We start from the raw sequence: 23819 nt of genomic DNA on the forward strand, positions 1-23819 counted from the left end.
CTGTGAACAGCTAATCTCCGGCACCGTTAACCCGGTCGATGCCACATTTTTCACACACACTCCCTGGATGCCAACGATGAACCTCTGCCCCAAAATTTCCAGAACGGCCTGTTATAGCACCACCAGGAGGCCGCTTTGACAGTACACCTACAGATTTGGTCCAAACATCACGCAAATTGGTACACAGTCTCTCTAGAGCCATTCAACGAAACGGGTGTTTCAGATTTCTCAGACTCCATCCTGATTGGCTAAGATTGGCTTCCAAAGTTCGCAGGAGTGCTCAGTTTCAAACAAAATGCTGCAAATCATGAACACATCGTGTGATATCCGTGAAATTGTGCACGCACATTCCCACTAGGCCGAGGAAGAAATGCCACATGAACATTTTCAACTCAGCCTCATGGTGGCGCTATAACTGGCCAAAAAGTGTTTTTACCTCTAACTGCACGGATCTGTGGATAACTTTGTATGCCAACTCCCTAGAAGCCAAGGAAAAACCTTTGCCTGGAATTTTTCACATCTGCTCTTTATAGCGCCACCAGGAGGCCGACATATGTTAAACACATTTTCTAATATTACTCCTTCAGATTTTATCCAAATTTCACGCAAATCGGTACACATGCTCTCCATAGTCATGTGATCAAGACGGGTTTGTTTGATTTCTCATAATCCACCCTTATTGGCTACAATTGGCTTCTAAACTTTTCAGGAGTAGCCCGCCTTGTACCTGTTTTGTACAAATCGCCACAACTACTAAACGCAGCGTCCGATTGTGGTGAAACTGTGCATGCATATTCCCACTAGGCTTTGGAAGAAATGCCACTTGACAGTTTTCAAATCAGCCTCATGGTGGCGCTACAACAGGCCAAGCCGCGTCACACACACACACACACGCACGTTTATATTGCTCCTAAACATTTTGCCAAGCATCACACACACACTCTTATCCTCCTGGTGGAGACCTGTGCCCAGAAGGGCACTTTTTCTTATGATCCTAGATGGAGATCGATAGATTGTTGAATGAAGTCATAGAAACATTCATGTAAACTAACATATTATTCATGTCTTGAAAGGACCACAAATTCCACAATCAATGGGAAGAAGCCTTCAGGCTTTCTTGTGTTCATCCTTTTGACTATTGCTTTTTACCTGTGTCAATCAAAAACAATAACAATGTACTTGGGGCGAGATGGACTGAGTTTATATTTCTATTTAGTTATTATTATTTATTTATTATTTTCTATTCATTCCTATTTATATATTTGAGTAAAAAAATAATAACAGATTTACATGCTCGGAATGAATCCACTGGTGGTTGTGTCTGAGCTTTTGTAGATCTATTTTCATAAATTTCTGTCAGAACCAGAACACGCTGTCCCTTTAAAGTTAAAATACTTGAAACTCCGCCCCGGTCTCGTTTCCTTCCTTGACGTTTCAGACTCGACAGATCGATGCACGAGCGGCGTGATCGACCCGGATTGGCCTTTTGGGCTTTGCGTTCGCGGTGCATCGGCCAGCTACTAGTTTTGCCTGGTTAGGGGCATTCGGTGTTCCATCCTGTGTATTGTTTTGTGCACACAGCAGCAGATATATATAATATATATATATAACATCAAATCATGCGTGTTGGTGTGGCTGTAATTATCTTGTCTTTACCGTGAACACAGGGGACATTTAGGTCTGCTCTTGTTAGACTTGGACGTGTGTTCGTCAAACCGTGAGTGACATATTGTTTAATCTTCGTGCACTGATCCGAGGCCTTGTCGCAGCAGTCCCCAGCCAGCCACCACTCGCTGAGTGTCCGTCGGCGATTTCATGTTTTCTTGTTTAGAGTCAGTGTTGTTTACCGTCTGAAGATGGACACGGACAAGTTCAACTATGTCTACAGTTGTGACCTGGACATTAATGTTCAACTGAAAATGTGAGTTTTGTATCGTATGTGTAAGTGCCTTAACAATACAAGTACAACCACTTAATCCGTGTAACCAGTCTTGTGACTTGACATGATTGTGTGTGTGTCTCTCTCTCTCTGTCTGTGTGTCTGTCTGTCTGTCTGTGTGTGTGTGTGTGTGTGTGTGTCGGGCAGTGTATGTATACTTTAATTCGGACCTAAAGCGTGGTATTATATTATTAATAAATTACTGCATACAAGTTTGTCAATATGATTGTTTGTTGGGTATTACATTACAGTGTGTGGCAACAAGGTCACGAGTAGACCTTTCTTGGATTACAAAAAACATTACTGCAAAATCAAACTTGCACCTTTTTTTTTTTTAAATACCAAAAATATATAAATATATATTTGAGTTTTGCGAATATATCCTGTTTCACTTTTTAATAATCTCAAAACAATCACACCCATCATGCACAGATAAACGATAGGAAAATAAAATGTATGTGCCCCATCTATCCCATTTCACAATCACTGACCAGTCACGACCACTGACCAGACCAGTATGCCTCCTCCCCATAATCAACAACCCATCAACAGCTCCATCGAACCCACCTCCCAGCCTATCAAATCAGTCAATCGGATTTGGGAAGGTTTCAGGCCAGCCTGGCCAGGGGGTCAGAAGGTGAGGTGTGGACTACTGGGACAGTGGGGAGGGGAGCCAGACTATCTGCAGCTCTCCTGGCCTGGGTGGGTGGGGACTGGGGGTTGAAAATGGCAATTATATTAATACAAAAAAGCTTCCTTCTTATTTTCCAGATGAAATCCTGGCTGATTATGCAGTTGTTAGTTATTTCCTGTAATCTGATTATGTAGTCCTTACTACCTAAAACCCTGCTCATGACTCGAGCTACAGAGTACAGATCTCATTACATGCAGAACTTGTGAGGGCCTTAATTTACACACAGACACAGTTGTCCTGTTGTTGGTGTTATCATGTGAACAGCTCACCCAGTCTCCAGTCCTGACCCTGCTAACAAGCTCATAAATGATCCAGATCCACATTGTAACAAAATGTACTTGTTTTTACCTTATGCCTGATATGTTTGTATTAAAACAAAAAGTGTTGTTAAAACACTATTCTGAGAATAATCATTGCTAGAGGTGCAGCAGTGGTACTTGTACAAAAAGTATTTATTCATCCACAGCACCTAAATTAATTTGCTGCTGTTCACTCTAGCATCTTATATTCATGGCACATTTTACTATACCGTACTTTGATATTTTACGTTGTATTGAACAGTATGATAGGCCCGCTCTACTATACATTTGTACAATGAGTATTTACTATTCTTATTATTATAAGAGCATGATAGGGACCACAAAATTCAAACGAATGCACACAGTTGAGTATTCAATCAATAAATCAGAACTCATACAGGACACATAATGGTAAGCAAGTGAAATTGTAAGTGGAACAAATCTAACAGAAACAGATAGTCCAGCTGTCCAGGATACAGGTCCAAAGACATTGAATATTTATAAGATAAATAATAATTATGCTTTCAACTGTGTGCATTCGTTTGAATTTTGTGGTCCCTATCATGCTCTTATAATAATAAGAATAGTAAATACTCATTGTACAAATGTATAGTAGAGCGGGCCTATCATACTGTTCAATATTATGTGTCCTGTATGAGTTCTGATTGATTGATTGAATACTTATTAACAGTTTGCAGAAAGCACAGGGAAGTACAGTTCAATACAAGGTCTGCTAAGAGGATTTAAAGCCCAAGAAAGCCTATGTCTTGTTTCCATTGAGGTCCTTCATATTCAATTCATCAGAACATTTAATGGCATACAGTGCTATGCAAACGCATCATATACTGTAAATGGTTAGAAATCAAAACGGGGAAGGGGGGACTTTGGCTTTTTACTGGGGCCACTTTCAAATTACAGCCACCTTTCTCTTTGAGAGCGTTTTTTGAAGGAGAGTAGGGATTCACATTCCTTGACGTTTTGTTGGTAGAGCAATCCATATGTTTGTGGCATAGGAGCGAGAGTTTGTTTAGCCCCTTGTTTGAGCCAAATCTGGGTTGAACGTAATTGGTGGTGCTCCTTCAGTCCTCTGGTGTTGTGATCGTGACTGGACGACGTTTAGGAAGTAGTTTGACAGGTACATGCCTGGGTGTCGTGTCTTTGTGGTGTAGCCGTAGCATATCTTGTAGAGTAGACCAGGCCCATTGCAAGTTGCTGTCGTCTACCCTAAGGGCAGATAAGATTCACACTGAGTCCGTTTGATTCAAACTGTTCCCGAATCCGATTGCCATGACTCACATTGGCCTTGATTCTTCCCAACCAAGTACACTTCATTGTACTCTGTTACGAACTGTTTAAGTCTAGGGGTTTATAACTGCTTAATAGTCCAGGAAGCGAGGCCTGAGCTGCCACAGGACCAATCAGAGGGCTGATCAGGCTCCAAGCCAGGCCCTCCTCAGGACGGCAACACATTAGGGACACAAATGCTCAGCACCTGCAGGGGACAGAAGCAACAACCAGTACCAGGCAACATAATAGGCACTCCTCCTATAACCTAGTACCAGCTAAGCAAGCCTACTAATAAATATATAGAGATGATAGCATCAGCTCTATATATACTCATCATCATTAATCACAAAAACAGCCAACGGCTGTTACATACTCAAAGCTATATATACAATTGGTATCCCAACCTGAAGATGCGTCTTCTGTATACTGAAGCGCTGGAGAGACGGAGAACCTGAACAAACACTCTATAGCAGTGACTACTATCATAATATAATCTGTAATATTGTGATTTTCATCAGGTGAGCACACACTAGTTGCAGGCTGCTCCAAAAGTTTGTATTCTTCTAAACGCACACCAGGACAGCATAAACAATAATATATACATTATGATAAACATGGGAGAAATGTTTTTTCTCTTACAAATCTCTTGTATGACACACACTTGAATGTAATTACAGTTTCTGCATCCTATTTTGAGTGAATGAATGATGTTCAAACCTCTTTTTGCCTCACATCCCCCCTATGTCTCTCTTCTGCTGTTTTCCAGTGGCAGTCTAGAGGGCAAGAGAGAGCAAAAGAGCTACAAGGCGCTGCTTGACGACCCAATGCTACGGTTCTCAGGCCTCTACCAGGAGAACTGCTCAGACCTTTACGTTACCTGTCAGGTGTTTGCCGAGGGCAAGCCCCTCGCACTGCCCGTACGCACCTCCTACAAGGCCTTCAGCACACGTTGGAAGTGAGTCCCTATCTCTATTGGTAGCCCGAATACCACCAGCTAAAACAAGCTGGTGGTTCTCAACTTTTTTAAATTTTGAAGGACCCCCATAACTTTGAGTGTGTATTTCATTTGTACACCATCAGAGTTTCAGACCTGTAAGGGTCCTTGGAACCCCTCCAAGGAGCACTGAGGGTCCCTAGACCCCACTCTGAGAACCGCCAAGCTAAAAGGTTCATTCTTTGCATATCCTAATAGTTAAGTGGCTTGGACAATAATTTGATGTAAGTACTAGGTCTGCACTTTTTATGTCCAAGTAAAGCGCTTAAGCCTTAAACATTTCACAAAGTACTGTACTGTATCGAAAAATGTTCCATTCTCTGATAGCTAATGCTGCTTTCTCCAAGAATCTACTGTACAATTACACCATTAAAGCTCTCTCACTTCACCTCTGCTCTCACCAAATGCTGTATGCCTTCTTTTCCACTTTTAACAATGAACAGATGGCAACTGTCTTTGTTGTTTTAAAACTTGAAATAAATGTATTTGGAGGGCATTAAACACACGGTGACTTCCAACACTTTCAACTTCGGCGGCGCCGATAGCCGCGTGGTTAAAGTGCGTACCACATACTGTAGGCTCTGATGATGCCTGACAGCGAGTAGAGGTGCTCCGATCAGGTATTGTGGTCCCAATCACCAATTGTTTTTCTCACGATCGGCCGATACCAGTCTTGTTCGTAAGGGGAGAATTTGAATATTTCCAAAATTATTATGTCAAAACTGTTCCTGTGTGTGTGTGGGAGGGGAAGGGGAGAATGTTTAGGCCTGTCACAAAGATGCAACATTGCAAAATTATACTATATACTGTATCTGATTGACTTCTTATTTTCAATTTAAATTTGATTAACTTTTCATTATACCACTTAAAAGGTATAACAGATCGGTTTCTCCAGATCAGGTATATTGCAGATCACCAATCGAGTCATTTGGAGTGAAAATCGGCCGATCACCGATCAGTGGCCGCATCTCTAACAGCGAGTCCCCAGTTCGATTCCCGGACTGGGTGGAATTTGTTTAGGGCGGCCATAGCGGAATGATTATAGAGGCCGTCTGGAAAGCAAAGCATTAGGTCCCAGGTTCGATTCCTGGACCCGGTCGAGGTGTCCCTGAGCAAGACCCCTTATCCCTCCCCCACACGCTCACTTGAGAAGCACACAAACGACATAAAAAAACTAAAAATGTGATTTCCTGCGTGGGGTAAAATAGGTCATTTTTATGATTATTATTTTTTAAATCCTTATTCATCTTCTCCTCACTGTGTCCCTCTCCTATGTGCAGCTGGAATGAGTGGCTGAGGTTGCCAGTGAAGTACCCAGACCTGCCTCAGAGCACCCAGGTTGCCCTCACCGTGTGGGACGTCTATGGACCAGGACGAGCGGTCCCTGTCGGAGGGACTACTGTCACACTCTTTGGAAAATATGGGTGAGTGAGTCTGTCCCACTCCCAGCAGTAACCAGCAATACAGTATATTTATCATGACTATGAGACATGGGACAGTTTAGTAAATAAAATGTTAATGCTCTTCATTCTATGCTTCTTTAACCAGTAACTCTAGTGTCCCAATTCTGGGCATGACCATCATAAGTTGTAATAAAATATGGATATACCAAACAAACTATTCCAAAAAGTACTTGGAAGAAACTTGTCAAATTCATACGCCACATCAAGGCTTTTATTAGGTAGGCCCTAAAATGATGATGCAGGGAATTATTTTGGGTAATTCTGATTGCGGTTTCGGGGTTCCGGCCTGATGACTACAAACGAGACTAACAACATGACGTTAAGTTATCATCCGCCCCCATCCGGATTATAAAGCCGAAATGGTACGCCTCCCAGGCTAGCGGTACCCTGGTCAACTGAAGTATATCAGGTTTAAGTGGTTAAAACGTGACCATAATTTGTGGCGATAAAATGTTTTCCTATTCAGTCTATTTCTAAAAATAGCCTTCATGTTTTCCAAAATGGCGGATCATAACCTGACGCTGGGTTGAAATGCTTGAACTCTTTCCTGTCTCTGTGTGGCACTGCAGAATGTTCCGTCAAGGAATGCATGACCTGAAAGTGTGGCCAGGAGTGGAGGGGGACGGAGGTGAACCCACCACCACGCCAGGACGTACCAGCAGCAGCCTGTCAGAGGACCAGATGGGCAGACTGGCCAAGGTACAGTAGGATGTGTACCCTTTTCTTTTAGATGGAGGACAGCGAGTATGTTTGTAGGGGACAGAGGAGGAGAGGTGAGAGAGAAGGGGAGAATGGCATGTGTTTCTGTAAAGGAGACGAAGATACAGCACTATAGTACACTAGGGCTGGGCCATAGATGCCTCAATATCAATATTGTGATGATATCCATTTTCTCTAAAAAGAAAATCTGAAACGTTGCAGGTAAGAGCCATTGTGAACTTGCAGATCGGATATTTTCGAAACTGCCACACTTACGTCATGATTGATTTTATTTTCATATCCCATATCAATATCGTATCACAATATGATATCCAGAATTCCAGATGATGTCTAGTCTCGTGTCACAATATGCTATCCAGAATTCCAAATGATATCTAGTCTCATATCACGAATCACGGTATGGATATAATATGGCTATATTGCCCAGCCCTAACTACAGTACGTGTGACTGATCCTATGTGAGAGAGTGAGAGTGGCCTGTCTAAACCATGGTCTGTTCCAGGAACCTGACCTGGAGGTACTCGGTGATGTGAGTACAAAAGGTGGAGTGGACGTTTGGAATGCGGAATGTGTGTGAACTAGAGCTGAGCGGGTGTGTGGATTTCCAGGTGGTTTGGGTTTACAGCATCGTGACAATCTCAATATACTGTACTTTTGTCGTATAGTAGTGTACTACATTGATTTAGATCTTTATATTTTACTTTTGACAATTAAATGTATTGTCCAATGTGGAAAAACCGAGCCATCTGGCAGCTACTGCAAGTAGGATTGGAGTGGCCTTTTCAACAATTTAGGCATTTAGCAGAAGCTCTTAATCCAGAGCGATTTACAGTAAGCAAGAACAACACATGGCAATACATCAAATACATAGAAATAGTCATCAAGGATCTTAAGCAAGCTAAGAACCTAACATCCGTCTAACAGTTGAATATCTGTACAATGACACTTTCAGCATACACTATAATATGTTTGCCTGTGTTTGTGAAAGCATCACACATACTAGGTTCTTATAGTGACCTTCTGTTCTTCATTGCGTGAGTAGATGTTACAGTGTATGTGTGTGTTAGGGATGGCCATGACTAGTCAATTAGCCCAAAGAGACACAGGCCGTCACTTGATGTTGACTTAGATCTTTTATTGTTGACCATTTTAATGCCTCTATGCTAGAATTGCATGTAAGCGTCAAGAGTTATCCACGAGACCTGGCTTCATTCATATAAATAGTTGTAATAATTGGGAGCTTGTGGAATTGCAGTAAGCTTATCCTTGCCTAGTGTTTGCCTGCTTGCCCCATGTTACTCATCATAATGTATTTGATCTTGTATTTTTGGTATTGTATTTCTTTTTAATGCATCACTTGCCGCTATACGTGATTGGAGCTGTGTTATCATGCCACGCAAGATGTAGTAGTCTGCACACTGTGTGCCATGCTTTTCATTCATGTACTAATTCCCTGAAAGTTTCCGAAACACCTTTCTCTCCATTTTTCTGTTGTCCTACCCTCCATTTCTTGTCTTTTGGCCTGACCCTTATGACCTCTCTGTCTCCACCCAGCTGACAAAGGCCCATCGCCAGGGACACATGGTGAAGGTGGACTGGCTCGACCGTCTGACCTTCAGAGAGATTGAAATGATTAATGAGGTATTTGGGAAAGGGCATTTATAGAAAGGGGATTTTTTTAATACAGTACATACAGTATACATACAGTCACAGTACACACACACACACACCTCAAGAGGTTAGGTTTACAATGGTCTACAAAAGTGTGTATATAATAATATTAGAGATAAAAAGAGTTAAAATGAAGTTTACATGTATGTAAAATGTAGAATATTATATTGTGGTAACCTATGTAAAAATATGACTTTTCAGGAAATGGAAAAAAGAAGCTGTGTTCCCATAGAACTAAAGTAGTCATTTTTTTTTTTAAACAAAGTTGAAATATTGTCCCGGACGGTTAGCTCAACCGTCTGGGCACCTAGGCTGCCAAGCCTGCCGGACGGCGTGCCGCGGGTTCGACTCCCAAGCCCGACGGCCTTTGCCACGTGTCACTCCCCATCTCTCTCCCCCTTTCCTGTCTGTATACTGTTCCCTTGAAATATTTCACCCCGACACCAATATGTCACACAGTTGCCTAATCATGAGTGCATGCCAACACAACAGTGTCATTTGACATAACTACATTTCAGTCCGGATGTTTTGCATATAGAGCGGAACTAAAGCAGACGGAGGCTTGGGTGAAACGGGTAGATGGTGGCACACGTTGAGTCACGTTTGAAAACCCACCTTCTATAGCCTAGTTTGTATATACACACTAATGTTCATATTGTTTTTGATTGTCGTTTCTTATCTGCTGTTTATAACCTTGCTCTGTGCAGCGTTTTGGAACCTTGTTTTGAAAGGTGCTATATAAATAAAGTTCATTATCATTATCATGTCAGCATAGAGAGTGCAGTGTGAGTGTAAAGGCCTTTAGATAGACCGCCAGTCGGTGTGGAGAGTGATGGGAATTATAGGCTCACAGTCAGCTGACACCGCATGGTATGACTTAGGCCTATGTGACACGTTGTTACTTGTTAGCTTGAAAATCAGTTCTCTCCAGCAAGCAACACTGTCATACTACTGAGTAATATAAATTAGTCTTGCTTAGACCGTCCTTCCAGAACTAGGTTATCTGTGAACATAATCAGCTGGCTTTAAAGAAAGGAAATAAAGAATAGACTGCGCCAGATACTCTGCTACGGTAGCATCCATCCATCCAATAATGTTTCCATAACACTACTATATTTTTGTTATGAGGAAACCGTGACATTGATTTGATGTTGGGTCATGATTTGATGTCTCCCCAGAGTGAGAAGCGGAGCTCCAACTTCATGTACCTCATGGTGGAGTTTCCGCGTGTCAAAAAGAATGACAAGGAATACAGTATTGTCTATTATGAAAAGGTATGTGCATTTTCATACACACATGCCCTTTGCTATGCAGATGTACGATGGTGGTGATGATGTATTGATGATTGTCACCCCTCCCCCTCAGGATGGAGATGAAACGTCACCAGTTCTGACCAGCTGTGACATTGTCAAAGTCCCTGACCCACAGATGTGTGATGAGAGATATGTGGTGAGAGTGAAAATCTTGAAATTCAATTTTTTTTACTTTTTATTTTTTTAAAGGATGTTTAAATAGCCCCTCCTATGCCCAGCTATTGGCTGAGCAAAGTACAAATTGAAGATAAAAGTGAGGGCAGAAAAGTAAAGACGCCAAAAGTGATTTGCCGGAATGACTTTTGTGATGATTTGATTGGCTGAGCACGGAATGTGCAGTGTGAGTGTAAAGGCCTTTAGATAGACCGCCAGTCTTGGGTCTTATGATGATAAGAGTGCCTCTCACTTCACACAAGTGTGATTTTTATTTTATTTTATATGGTTCAGTTAATTTAAACATGAACACACTTGAAGGTATGCATTTACTGACACACTTCTTCAAAACATCCAAATGAACATATCAGTTTGCCGATGATGATGATAAAAGCTGAGTTCCCTTTTGCCCTAATGCAGGAGAACCTTGTGGAGAGTAAGCATCACAAGCTGGCTCGTAGCCTACGTAGTGGCCCCTCAGACCACGACCTGAAGCCCAACGCTGCCACTCGAGACCAGCTCAATGTGAGTTACTGCACAGTGTCACTGAATGGACCAAAAGACGGCTCTTCAACAGCCTCCGGGACCTCTAGGCCAGGGGAGTTACTTCAGGGGAACTGCCAAATCTTTGTGTGATTTGGCACAAACTCAATACGAAACTGTTAACTGTGGACGAAACCATAAAGCATTACACTTGTTTACAATAGGGTCCACTATGTTCAATTCATAACATTTAGAGATGTACAAATATATACTTCTATATAGCCATAAAACAGGAAATCATCATCAGAGAAGGGAAAAAAAACATACAGTGAGGGTGGAAAAAGGGGTGGGTGGGGGATTCAGATTTTACGGGGACCAGTTTCGAATTGCAGCCATCCGTAGGTGCCCTTTGAGAGTGGTTTTGAAGGAGTCAAGGGATTTGCATGTCTTAATGACTGTTGGTAGGGTGTTCCACATTTTGGTGGCATAGGAGCGAAAATAATTTAGTCCCCCGAATCTGGGTTGCACATGGTTAGTTGAACTCCCTCTGGTGTTGTGGGTGTGGACTTCGTTGACATTAAGGAAGTATTTAGACAGGTACATGGGTATCTTGGTGGTTCATCGAATCTTGTGGACCAGACCCATTGCAAGATGTGCTATCAAAACCAATTGCTTTTAACAACTAGCATCGCTATTCAGGGGAAATATTTGCTGAAAATAGTCGATCTACAACCTCACTCTGACGCGTTGTGAGCTTTTTGTGGTTTCGGAGAGATTTGGTGTAGAGGGGAAAAGAGCAGACCAAGTACAGAGCCAAAGTTTAAGTATTGAGTATGCTTGGCCTGAAAAACGTTGAAGACTCCTGGACTAAAGCAGCACCCGCTTGTAATATTGAGTTGTACCTTTCTCTATCATTTCAAGGTTTAAAAAATAACATTTAAAACTTACTCGGTCTAGGGATTTGGTTTGTTAAATGCCCAATCTGGGATCATTTTGAACGTATATTTAGGTTATATTGACATACATTCTGAAATAGTTTAATTTGCAGATTGAAGATTTGCTATTTGGAATATTATTTGCTTATACCCCAAACTACAGATTAAATGTGTCTGTTTTGGTGGCAGCACTACCCTTTTTATATTTGTTTATCCATGGTGCCATGCAGTAGCTTCCACCAGGAACATGGACTCTAAACATTCTGCAGATTAAAATTATTCTTTTTCGTTTGCAAACTGAAACAAAATATTTTGTCAACCAGGTTGAAATTCTTGCTAGAGAATGTTAAAAGGTTTAGTTGAGTATTGTTTGGACAGGTGGAGCTCATCTTCATTGAGGTTGACGTTTCAGTGTTTTGTGTAAACACATTGTACCTGGTGCCTTACAGACCATCGTGAATTATCCTCCAACCAAGCAGCTGAGCTCTGAGGAACAGGACCTGGTGTGGAAGTTCAGATATTACCTCACTACACAGGAGAAGGTGGGTCTGTGCTGTTCATTTCTCTACGTACTTACTTCTGTTAATTTATAGGGAAGTGAGTACAGTGAGTAAGTCATCACGTTTCTAATACATTCTATCACACTGTTGATGTGCATTTCAGATCAATGCTGATCTAGAAACAACAATTACAATACATATTGACAAAGTTCTCCTTACTGTCTGTTTATCTTTTCTGTGTTCCTACAATGTGCGAGCATGCAGCATCCTGTTACATCCTATGCTATATCTATAGCTGCCAATGAGTCAGTCTGATTCATATTTCCTGAAGTCAAAAGCACTATTTTGACAAACGCATTCATGCGTAAAATCTATGAATGTGCTGCTGTAAGGTTTTCACAGCACAACTTCAGTAGCGTTTCTGAGACACAACAAAGATGGTTCAGTCTTCAGCTGTCATAGTGATATATTGTGATGGTGTCCCTTTAGCACCTTTTACTCTTAAAAGGTGCTAAAGGGGGAAAAAAGGTTAATATAGCATTAGCATCACAAACATTTTAACAACTTTAAGCATATTTTATCTGGATCTGGATATGTATTTCTCTTCTGGGGGTCCCTGGCACAAAGTCTTTATGGGTCCGTGACATGAAAATGTTGGAAAACCACTGGTCTACTGTATGTTCCCTCTCCTCACGTCCACCAGGCCCTGACAAAGTTCTTGAAGTGTGTGAACTGGGGCATGCCCCAGGAGGCCAAGCAGGCCTTAGAGCTGCTGGGGAAGTGGAGACCCATGGACGTGGAGGACTCCCTGGAACTGCTCTCCTCTCAGTTCACTAACACCACCGTCAGACGCTACGCTGTAGCACGCCTGGAGCAGGCTGACGATGAGGTAGGAGACCTGGACACTGCTGTGTAGGGGTGCAACAGTTAATCCAACTAATCTATAAAAACAAATGGATAATTTAATTTACAAAAATGATATGTTTCGCTTTTTGTTCTTTCACAGTTACTTAAGTAGCGACTATAGCTGATCTACAAGCTCTTGTAGTATCTCATCTAAACACATTGCATTGCAACGCTTTGTGAGCTTGTAGATCAGGCGAGCCAGTAGGATACACACACACACACACAGCGGGAGAAATACAATTGGGAGAAAAAATGGGTAAAAAGCAAAAACTAAATAATCACACCCGTGTGAACTGAGTGGTGTAAGGTCTTATATAGCCTGTCTGACGTAATGAAATCATGTCTGACGTAATGAAATCACACCCGGGTGAACTGGGTGAACATAGCAACCATGCTCATTTTTTGAGCACAGACAGACTAACAAAGCCAGTTGTAGGAGTGGTTTACACCACTCAATAAAAATAAATAGAGACTGCGTCACAGTCTGAAAATAGCATATTTATAAGCTATAATCTATAATTGGCTTAAGTGGGAGGCTGCCATCCTCATTCTATCATTCTAATAATGATATGCCTTGCTACTGTCCTCCTAGGACCTACTGATGTACCTTCTGCAGCTGGTTCAGGCCCTTAAATATGAGAACTTCAGTGACATCCAGGGGGGCCTGGATCCAGGCAGTAAGAAAGACAGCCAAGGCCTCGGAGAGAGCTCCACACTGGGGGACCTGGACAGGTCAGTACCAGGGTAGGACGTTACTGTCATCAAGTCCTGGCAGTTCTCTGAAGACTCTGGGCACATGTAACCTTAAACTGGTCATGATGTTTATAATGTTTCAGCAAGCTGTGAACGTTTTTCAAACCATCAGCGATGCAGTGTCTTATTTACTTGATCTAAATGTGGCATTCAGAATTGAACCAGTTTTGGCCAGAAATCTGCTTACTAACTGACATTGTATTTTCTTAAATCAAAGATCGTAGATCAATAGGAGATGTTAATGAACAAATCAGCAGAATTGTATTTACTCAGATGTACAGTGTTACAATTGTGTTTGTCTGCTGTTTGCATGCTGTAGCTCCCAGATCCTGTCACAGCCGTCTGTGTCCCCCCCTGCTTCCCAGAAAGGCAAAGAAGCATCAGATGGTGAAAACCAAGAGGTAAATTAAACAAAAAAGGAAAGTGATGATGGCTGTTATGTTGTTGTTGTTATTCTGCTAACTACACATGGACAAGTGATGCTATTCCTTGAATTACACTGAACATGTGATGCTATTTCTCTAACTACACTTGGTCAAGTGATGCTATGAAAACAGTATTCACTGGATATCAAGTAGCCTTTTTGGGTTTAAGTTCCGGTCGAGACTCGAGAGCGGATGGTAACTTACGTCATGTTGTAGTCACTGATTTGTAGTCATCGGGCAGGAAACCACAGCGTAATAAGAACTATCCAAAATAATTCCCCACAGTCATAATTTTAGGGCCTACCAAATCTAATCCTTGATGTGGCATAGTTTCGCCGAGACTATTTAGCCTATGTTATACCTTTGTTATCCCAAGGGGAAATTCTATTTTATTAGGTAGGCCCTAAAATTATGATCGTAGAGAATGGTTTTGGGTAGTTCTTATTCCGGTTGTGGTTTCCTATGAAGTTGGATACAAAATGTTATGAAGTAAAAGCTTTGTTTGCCAACCATGTAGGTAGCATCAGTAATTAGCTGTACCTGGCAAGTAGCCTGTGTGACTGGTTCTGTATTTCTTTTTTTGTTTCTTTATTAGCAAGACCTATGCACCTTCCTTATCTCTCGTGCTTGCAAGAACTCCACTCTAGCCAACTACCTGTATTGGTGAGTAAAATTCACTGAAAAAGTGTGTGTGTGTTACTGTGTTGGAGAGAAAGCGTGCATGCCCATCTGCTGCTCATGCTGTGTATTGCGTCTTGCTCAGGTATGTAATAGTGGAGTGTGAGGACCAGGACACGCAGCAGAGAGATCCAAAGACTCATGACATGTACATCAACGTCATGAGAAGATTCAGCCAGGCGCTGCTGAAGGTCAGACCCTACAACTGCTTCTGCAGTTTGCGGCCAAATACTTATCATTTTGGGAGGTCCTTCAAATTAACAAGTTTGAGCACCACTGATTATAGCAACATAGGTTTTAAAAATGCATTGAGATACAAATGTGACTTCAATTCAAAACGTCTTCCCCTCTGTCTCTGGCCAACCTCCAGGGTGATAAGTGTGTGAGGGTGATGCGTTCTCTGCTGGCCTCCCAGCAGACCTTTGTGGACAGACTGGTGCAGCTGATGAAGGCTGTGCAGAGAGAGAGTGGCAACCGCAAGAAGAAGGTAATAAACCACACCGACATTCCCAGAGTATGTGAATGTATACCTTCTTGTGCTTTATGAATAGAGAGATAGATACTTTATTAAATTCACATATCCCATAGCTCATACAGGCATACAGCAAGGTTAGCGGGGGGGGGGGGGGGGGGGGGGGGCACAGGTTAAAGCTGAGGAAAGACTAATATAAAACAAAACGTATGAATAAGCATAAAAAGGATTAAAAATGTGTCACTGGGAATAATAATCCTTTTGTTATTGCACATGTGCGCTCATCTAAAAATCCAATAAATCTAATATTATGATTTCGAAAACACAGGACATGATGTTAAGTCCAAAGTGCCTAGGGACTCTGCAAGGTGTCCTACTCCCTGACCCAGGCTATTTAAAAGTGCACATGAACCAACCAGTCATAGAACTAATAGCCATTCCACTGGGTGGAGTTGAGAAAAGATCATTCTGTTTGGAAAGAGAAATATGGTTGTTTCCTGTTGCATGTGTGCATAATGTATGCATGCGTACAGACTGTTTACATGCAGAATGTATTAGCATTATATTTTGACTGTTAACTTAGGGAATGCATTAGTTTTATGTTTGTGCACACACAGTTAACAGTAGTATCCTGTTCTGTGTCAGACTGAGCGCCTCCAGGCGTTGCTAGCAGACAATGAGAAGGTGAACCTGTCTGAGATCGAGCCCATCCCTCTGCCTCTGGAACCACAGGTCCGGATCAGAGGCATCGTCCCAGAAACGGCCACCCTTTTCAAGGTACAGCAACAAAAACATAATCTTCACCCCTCCATCTGGCAACTGTTTAGATGTTGTTTTTGAAAAGCTCTGCAAGTAACTAAAAAATTTACAAAAATTCAAACAAAGAAAGGGAACTGAAAAGAATATAATGTATAATTTTGTCTCTAGAATATCCTTTTATGCTATGCTATTTGTGTGACCCAGTACTATGACCAAGTAGGGCGTTCATTTACAAAAAAAAAAAAAACGTTAGAATGTGAAGATAAGGGGTTTCTGCCCGACAGCGACAATATAATCATGTGGATTTGGGAATATTCGTGGACTAAACAGCATGGCTCCCATATAGAGCTCAGACTTAATGTGGCCAGCCTTTGATGTCTGTCATCTTATGACATACTCCAAGGTTTCAGCCTGATCCGAACCACTTTGACCTCCTTAGTAAAAGTGAAGTTAAATGTTTTATGTTTAAGTATTGAAACGGCACATGACATATTTGACATGGAATTCACTGTTTGATCTCTTCTGTATGTGTACATCTGTCAGAGTGCTCTGATGCCAGCTAAGCTGATCTTCAAGGCAGAGGATGGAGCGATGTATCCAGTCATCTTTAAACATGGAGATGACCTTAGACAGGACCAGCTCATTCTCCAGATCATCTCCCTCATGGATAAGGTCTGCATAGTGCATACTCTGGCAGGGTCATATTATTCTATGTGGGGTTAGGTATTAGCAGATGTGGCTGAACCACATCTGATTTGAGGAGCTCTGTCTCAGTCTGAAGGCAACAACCTGATCTAAATCAGATTCCATGTGACTTATTTGCGTTTAGGCTGATTTAAACAAATCAGATTCCAATCTGGATGTGGCACAGATCTGATTCAGGCTAGATTTGGCTGCCAGTCTTAACACGCATATCTGTGACAGATCCGATCTAGTCACTTGCAAATGCAGTGTGAATGGTCGGGCCAAAAGATCAGATTTGAGAAATAAACCAGTAAGACGCCCGAGGGCGAGAGGCGACCTCGCCTTAAAGGGCGTGTGCACGCATCCGTCTGGGTGACAGCCGACTGCTGGGCGAGCGCTGGCGCTTTGGAATGGGGGGTCAGATCAACATATCCGCCTTTTGAGGTCAGATGTTGCTGGCCAATATTGATGACATCATCAGGGATCTCCATCCCTGATGATGTCACGTGCTCCATCCCTGATGATGGCACGACGTGATGTCACGTGCCCGACCAACCAACACACACACTGACGGGAAATGCACGATTCCATAGTTAACTGACCTTTGGTCGCAATTAGATTTGAATCAGACTTGACTGGATGTGACAGTCTAAATGAGGCCTTTGTTTGAATTGTCTTTCAATATAGCTGCTGAGGAAAGAGAACCTTGACCTGAAGCTAACGCCATACAAAGTCCTAGCCACCAGCACCAAGCATGGTAAGAGCTACTGCTAGCTTATTACACTACATTCTTATGTTACACACACTTGCAGACATTTGAGTAGGATTGCTACATGTTATGTAGTCTGTGTGCCACTGTGAAGAAGAAATGTATTAAGACAAATTGAGCATTCCAACGAGCCTAGACCAAAACAGCTGCAAGTCAACAGATTAAATTACAGGTATTATAATAATAACTGCATAACAATGAGGGACGATCTTAGATATGGAACATGTTTTCATGTGTTTCAGCATTAATTTGACCTTGCATTGTGTCGTCTCTCTTGCAGGATTTATGCAGTTTGTCCAGTCTGTTCCTGTAGCCGAGGTTCTGGCAACAGAGGGCAATATTCAGGTACTGAATACTGTAGTGTTTATTTAGTGGTATTATTATTTATAGACCCCTTATCCTACCATGTCACACTGACATCACACAGGCAAGCAAACCGGCCAAGCATTTTTTGCTAGCTGCTGTAGTGGATTATTTGGAATTTACACTCTGAGTGTAAAGAAATACAAGGTAGAGTGGAATGAATCAATGTTCTTTTTAATACAAGGACTGTCATGACCAGCCCAGGGAGACTGCACGGATGCAAGCCTCCTGAGCTCCATACAGTGTCCCTTTTTATAACAACAAGAGACCATAAATATACTGGAGGTGTGGTTTAGTTGACATAGTCAAACAAGGATATAGTTCATCTGACAGCCACCCAACAGGTGGAAGCCTGGCTTCCCAATATACTCATGTGAACTATAGGTTGAAAACAGTGTAGTATTGTCATTTCCATTACACTGCAGAAATGGATATTCAAAAATAACGGAACGGAAATCCGGATGACAGCTTCCTGCCTCGGAGTAGGTGTAGTCCCAAACTATCTATAGCATTTGGAGATTGTGGAATAGCTATGCGAGACTAGTCCCTAAGTAATGGAAACAGACACGTTGGGGAAAAAAACGGCAACATAACTGTGTTGTGTTCCTTGCTGTGACAGAGCTTCTTCAGGAAACACGCGCCCAGTGACAAAAGTCCCTATGGCATCAGTCCTGAGGTGATGGATACATACGTCAAGAGTTGTGGTGAGTCTCCCGCATTTGGGTCTCAGTAGGCCTGTCACAATTATTACATAATCGCCTGATTGTAATTATATTGCATAACTGTCAATCATATGTGCCATTTTCAATAGTAGCAGAATTGGCTGCCCTTGTCAAGCTTGTAGATCTGCTTTTTGCATTTATTTATTTATTTTCAAAGTATACAGTTATTTAACATTGCCTATTTTGGTCTTGTAAGTTATTTGTCTCATTTGCCCTGTGCTATGTTTGTTTATTATAAAGCCTAAAATGTGAACAGAAATGTAATGCTAAAAACACATTTAAATCTTTAATTATTTCTCTGCCGCTAGCTGTTAGCATAAATGAAGTTAACCTTCATTATCAAGCATTATCAAGCAGGTTGATATTAATCCCTTCTCTTGGTCTACAGCTGGTTACTGTGTCATCACATACATCCTGGGAGTTGGAGATAGACACTTGGACAATCTACTACTCACTAAGACTGGTGAGTCGTTTAAGACATTTTCCACCCTTCTTAACACAGTAAGATGACTATTTATGTCAGATGAAGCAAGTTATAGAATTTTGAAAACATGTATATAATAAACATGTTTAAGACATTTAAAAATACCAGTAAGACGTCCTGATGGTGAGGTCGTGCTGAAATAACAGAGCAATGTTTAGCTGTAAATGTCTGTCACAGTGTGTGTGTGTGTGTTTACATGGCTGTCATGTTGGAAACGGCAGTAAATCAGCAGGGCCCAGCGGGTTTGATTAGGCAGTGGTCTGTTATCAAGAAATAACACATCGCTGAATTCAGCGATTGACCAATCGGAATCGAGCATTCAACCAAGCCATGTAATAATTACCGTATATGAACCCACCCCTTCTCAGGGAAGCTGTTCCACATCGACTTTGGCTACATCCTGGGCCGCGACCCCAAGCCCCTGCCTCCGCCCATGAAGCTGAGCAAGGAGATGGTGGAGGGAATGGGAGGCATGCAGAGTGAACAGTACCAGGAGTTCAGGAAGCAATGCTATACTGCCTTCCTGCACCTCAGGAGGTACACACAATTAAAATTTTCACTTCAAAGGGCTTTATTGGCATGAGAAAACATTGCCAAAGCAAAAAGTGGAACAATACAATCAAAACAAAATATATGTACAATTGAAAGTCAGAATCTCCAATAAATCAATTTCTATGTACCAAGATCACTCGATGCAGATAGTGCAGGAAGGTTGTGTTCCATTTGCAATCCTTCTCCTATCACAGCAGTTCACGAATCTTGCTGCTGTCTTTGCACATTGTTGTGTGCACGCACACACACACACACACAAGAGTTGCAACTATTTTTTTAGCAATTATATATGTATTTTTGTTACTGTATTTAAATATGTAAATAATTATGAATAATCGTTTAAATTATGTTGGATTAACTCTTGCACATCTACACACTTTCTATTCCTAATGCCATTAATCTCGCGTTGCCAGACTGTTGCCTCTCGCAATTTTCAAATGCTTCCGTCATACAGTCTGGAGCAACGGAACGGAACATTGCGCAAATTTATCCTAATATAAATAGAAGTCATCTAAGCATATATAGCTTGCTGCAGAAATGGATGTTAAAATGTAAAATATATTTTCATGAACGGAAATGGCAGCTTCCTTACTCAGATTTCGGGAGGTGTAGTTCCAGACTATATCTAGCATTTGGAGATTGTGGAATAGTAGTCTGGCTACACGAGACTATAATGCTATCAGCAGTGATAAAAACAACAACTCTCCTCTGCAGGTACTCCAACTTGATCCTGAATCTGTTCTCTCTCATGGTGGATGCCAATATTCCTGACATTGCCCTTGAGCCTGACAAGACTGTTAAGAAGGTAGGTTACCATTTCCCGGTGCCACTGAAATAGCCCTTAGCAAAAGCCCCATGCACCTTTTGTTATTGTCGCTATAGCCTTCAAGCTGTGCTTGTTTGTAAGAGGGAGCGAATTCCCAAGCCAGATTATTTGGGGAGCGCACGTTTTGGTTCAAACAACGTCCTGCCTGCTTGCCGTCCGAGTTGGCCAGCCGGGGTCGGATTTTTCCAGCCACCAAGTAATGCTCCCTGTGTACAAGTATAAATATTTGTCACCCTCTAGGTGCTGGACAAGTTTCGTCTGGACCTGTCGGACGAGGAGGCGGTACACTACATGCAGAGTCTGATCGATGAGAGCGTGGGCGCTCTGTTTGCTGCCGTCGTCGAGCAGATCCACAAGTTTGCCCAGGTGAGTGTCTGCAGACAGGAGTTGTTTTTAAAGTCTTCATCCTGTAAAAATGTAGAAGGATGTAGTTATAAATATAGATTATCAGCTGGGCATTCATCGCAGTGCCCGAGGTCGATACAGAGGGCAACGGTGAGTGTTGGCTGATTGATCACATAATTGTTGTCCTGTTTATTCACAAATACAAAGAAAATGGCATGCTCTGATGAGGTCCAATTTGGCTGGAACGTTGTAATAACCACATATGGGTTTAATGCTGGGAAGGCTTGTCCTACTCCCAGGGCAGTTCCTCGACAGTATATTGTGTGTCAAAACTGTCAATCAAAGGTTGTTTTACTGTTGTACTACTATTAATAAATAAGGCTATGTGATGAACACATTTCTGACTGGCATTCGGCTTTGCCCTCAGTTGGATAAGCTTGTGAAATGACAAATGTCCACATGACAATATTCCACAGGACCTTTTTAGTTCCCAAGATCAATAATAATGCAATGTCATAGGTGTATTTAATCGACATGGGAATGTGACTTTGAATACCAACGAATGTTGTTTAAACTGTATTAAAAGTTTCATATTTTTGACTCTTGTATGTATTGTTGTTGTTGTGAAATGTTTTCTTGGTTTGATATGCAAAATGGCCAATAACATTTTAAATCCTTTAAAAAAAAGTGCATTGATGTCAAAGGGTTTTCCTCTTGCTGGGGGGAGGTCTACTTTTGCAGCATAGCAACTTCAATATTTACATTTTAAGCCAAAGAAGTACAGATGCATACTTTCCATCTGTCACAGGTTAAATAACAGACACAAATGTGTTATGGCTTTGGGCTGTATTAACCAATGTTCACCCCTCTCCTCAGTACTGGCGCAGATGAGCAGGACAGAGGCTGGACTGGAAAGATGGATTTCAGTACTGTTACCGTACAAACGAGTCATATGGCTCTCCGCTGTTCCTGCACATGACAGGTGTGTGAGAGGTAGAAGCCACCATGACGCCAAGAATGCACTGCCAACCTCTCTACTGCAATACAGATAAACAAGGACTTGGACCGCCTTGGTTTGCTCCTGTAAATATATTGTATATTAATTATTAAATGAATGAGTGAATGAATGAATGAAAGGTATGGCCAAATAAAAGTTGATACAAGAACTTGTAAATAGCTTTTTTCCATAACCTCCTGAATTCTAAAAGACAATCTGTGTTTCTTTTTTTCACCATTTCAGCCCAAGAGAGTGCTGCTATGCAGTGGTTATGGCGCTCAAGATGTTTGTTAATTGAGCATCACTGCCCATCTGTGTATAGTTATACAGTCCATGCAGGGGGTTTGAAACAAGGTGACCCCCCAGGGAGTGTGAGTCATTGAGCGAGTGAGTGACTAATAATTTCCTGACAGACCAAGAGGGAAACCGGGGCAAAAGCTGTGCATTTCTCAAAGCGATGCAGTGCTGATCTGTTGGCTCTGTATACAAGAAAGATGTTGTGCTAAATTGATCTTCAGTCTAAGTTGGATACAAAAGTTACAGGTTAGTAATCATGGCTGTTAAGCAAGGGACAAAACACAGCTTTGTCTCATCACAGGTGGGTGAAATTAATTTCCGTACAAGCTCCCATTTGTAGTTTTCAGGAAAGGGAAGACATTTTTAAATGGAATTAAGAAGACCAAGGAAATTAGAAAACAGGTCAGTTAATCAAAAATGTTCAGACCTGGGAAGGTCTGAGGAAGGGCTGTGGCCCGAAACGTTACCTGATTAAAAGTAAAGAAACTTGGGAGCTGAAATTGGTGTGCCGATTTTTTCATTTCTTAAAGGACCCCCAAATTGACACTAATTAGCCTGCGGACCCCCATTTGAAAAGATATGCCAGGGACCCCCAGAGATTCTCAACCTGTTTAATTTCAAGGACCCCCAGTTTGACATGCATTATTCTACGGACCCCCCAATTAATGGCATTTCTATCTCTGGGACCCCCAATTTATATTGTAAAATCAATGTTAATTTAACTCTGGGAGTGTACAAATGGACCTGAATCCCTAACGGGTCCATTTGGTTCCATTTGTACACTCCCTCAAGGACCCCTGGGGGTCCCCGGACCCCAATTTGGGAACCACTGGCCTAGAGGCCCTAGGGGATATTTCTCATGTTATTTTAACAGGCTTAAAAACACATCTTGGAGGAAAAGAGACAATGAAAGAGCTTTACAACAGACAGCCAACTATTGGGGGACTAACTATTAGGGCATTTGAACAGGGACAGCGTCTCAATTTGTGGGATGCCTGTATAGTCTTGAACATGAGGGACTGTCCCACGGAAAGGGGGACTTCTGGTCACCCTACCAGTAACGGGTATGTATGTAGGCCTACCTGAGGTCACAGTCTCCAACAGTAAATGCAGTTACGTAAGGTGCAGCAGTAGAAACCACAGATTTAGAACAGTGGTGCCGATGTGTGCATAACGCGCACCCAGCTGCTATGCTGTGGTTATGGCGATGCAGCATTTAGATATTTAAGGGCTATATGCTCAGAGTCTGTACAGAGGACAACACATGTAGAATTCATTCTTATTTAGATGCTTTAGCACAAGTAGATTCAGCTGACTCGGACAAGTTCTTTGCTTG

At 41.9% G+C, this 23819-nt stretch overlaps 1 protein-coding gene across 2 annotated transcripts; it reads left to right on the plus strand.

Moving 5' to 3' along the window:
• Positions 1–1447: 1447 nt before the first annotated feature.
• Positions 1448–22634, plus strand: pik3c3 (phosphatidylinositol 3-kinase, catalytic subunit type 3). 2 transcript variants are annotated; one of them, XR_013788647.1, is made up of 26 exons: positions 1448–1921; positions 4986–5174; positions 6494–6637; positions 7246–7375; positions 8951–9037; positions 10246–10341; positions 10433–10516; positions 10954–11058; positions 12401–12493; positions 13155–13340; positions 13950–14089; positions 14430–14511; positions 15131–15198; positions 15299–15404; positions 15584–15700; positions 16331–16462; positions 16988–17116; positions 17816–17885; positions 18178–18242; positions 18880–18964; positions 19371–19445; positions 19835–20003; positions 20733–20823; positions 21085–21210; positions 22066–22272; positions 22430–22634. XR_013788647.1 is itself a non-coding variant. In XM_079491051.1 (25 exons), the coding sequence occupies exons 1-25, from the start codon at positions 1857–1859 to the stop codon at positions 22078–22080; spliced, it is 2649 nt and encodes an 882-aa protein (XP_079347177.1). In that variant the 5' UTR covers positions 1448–1856; the 3' UTR covers positions 22081–22355. The 2 variants fall into 2 exon arrangements, 1 of the variants encoding a protein (XP_079347177.1); XM_079491051.1 differs by lacking the exon at positions 22430–22634 and having other exon boundaries at positions 22066–22355.
• The last annotated feature ends 1185 nt before the right edge of the window (positions 22635–23819 follow it).

Source organism: Electrona antarctica, assembly GCF_951216825.1.
Source record: "Electrona antarctica genome assembly, chromosome: 21".
Lineage (NCBI taxonomy): Eukaryota > Metazoa > Chordata > Actinopteri > Myctophiformes > Myctophidae > Electrona > Electrona antarctica.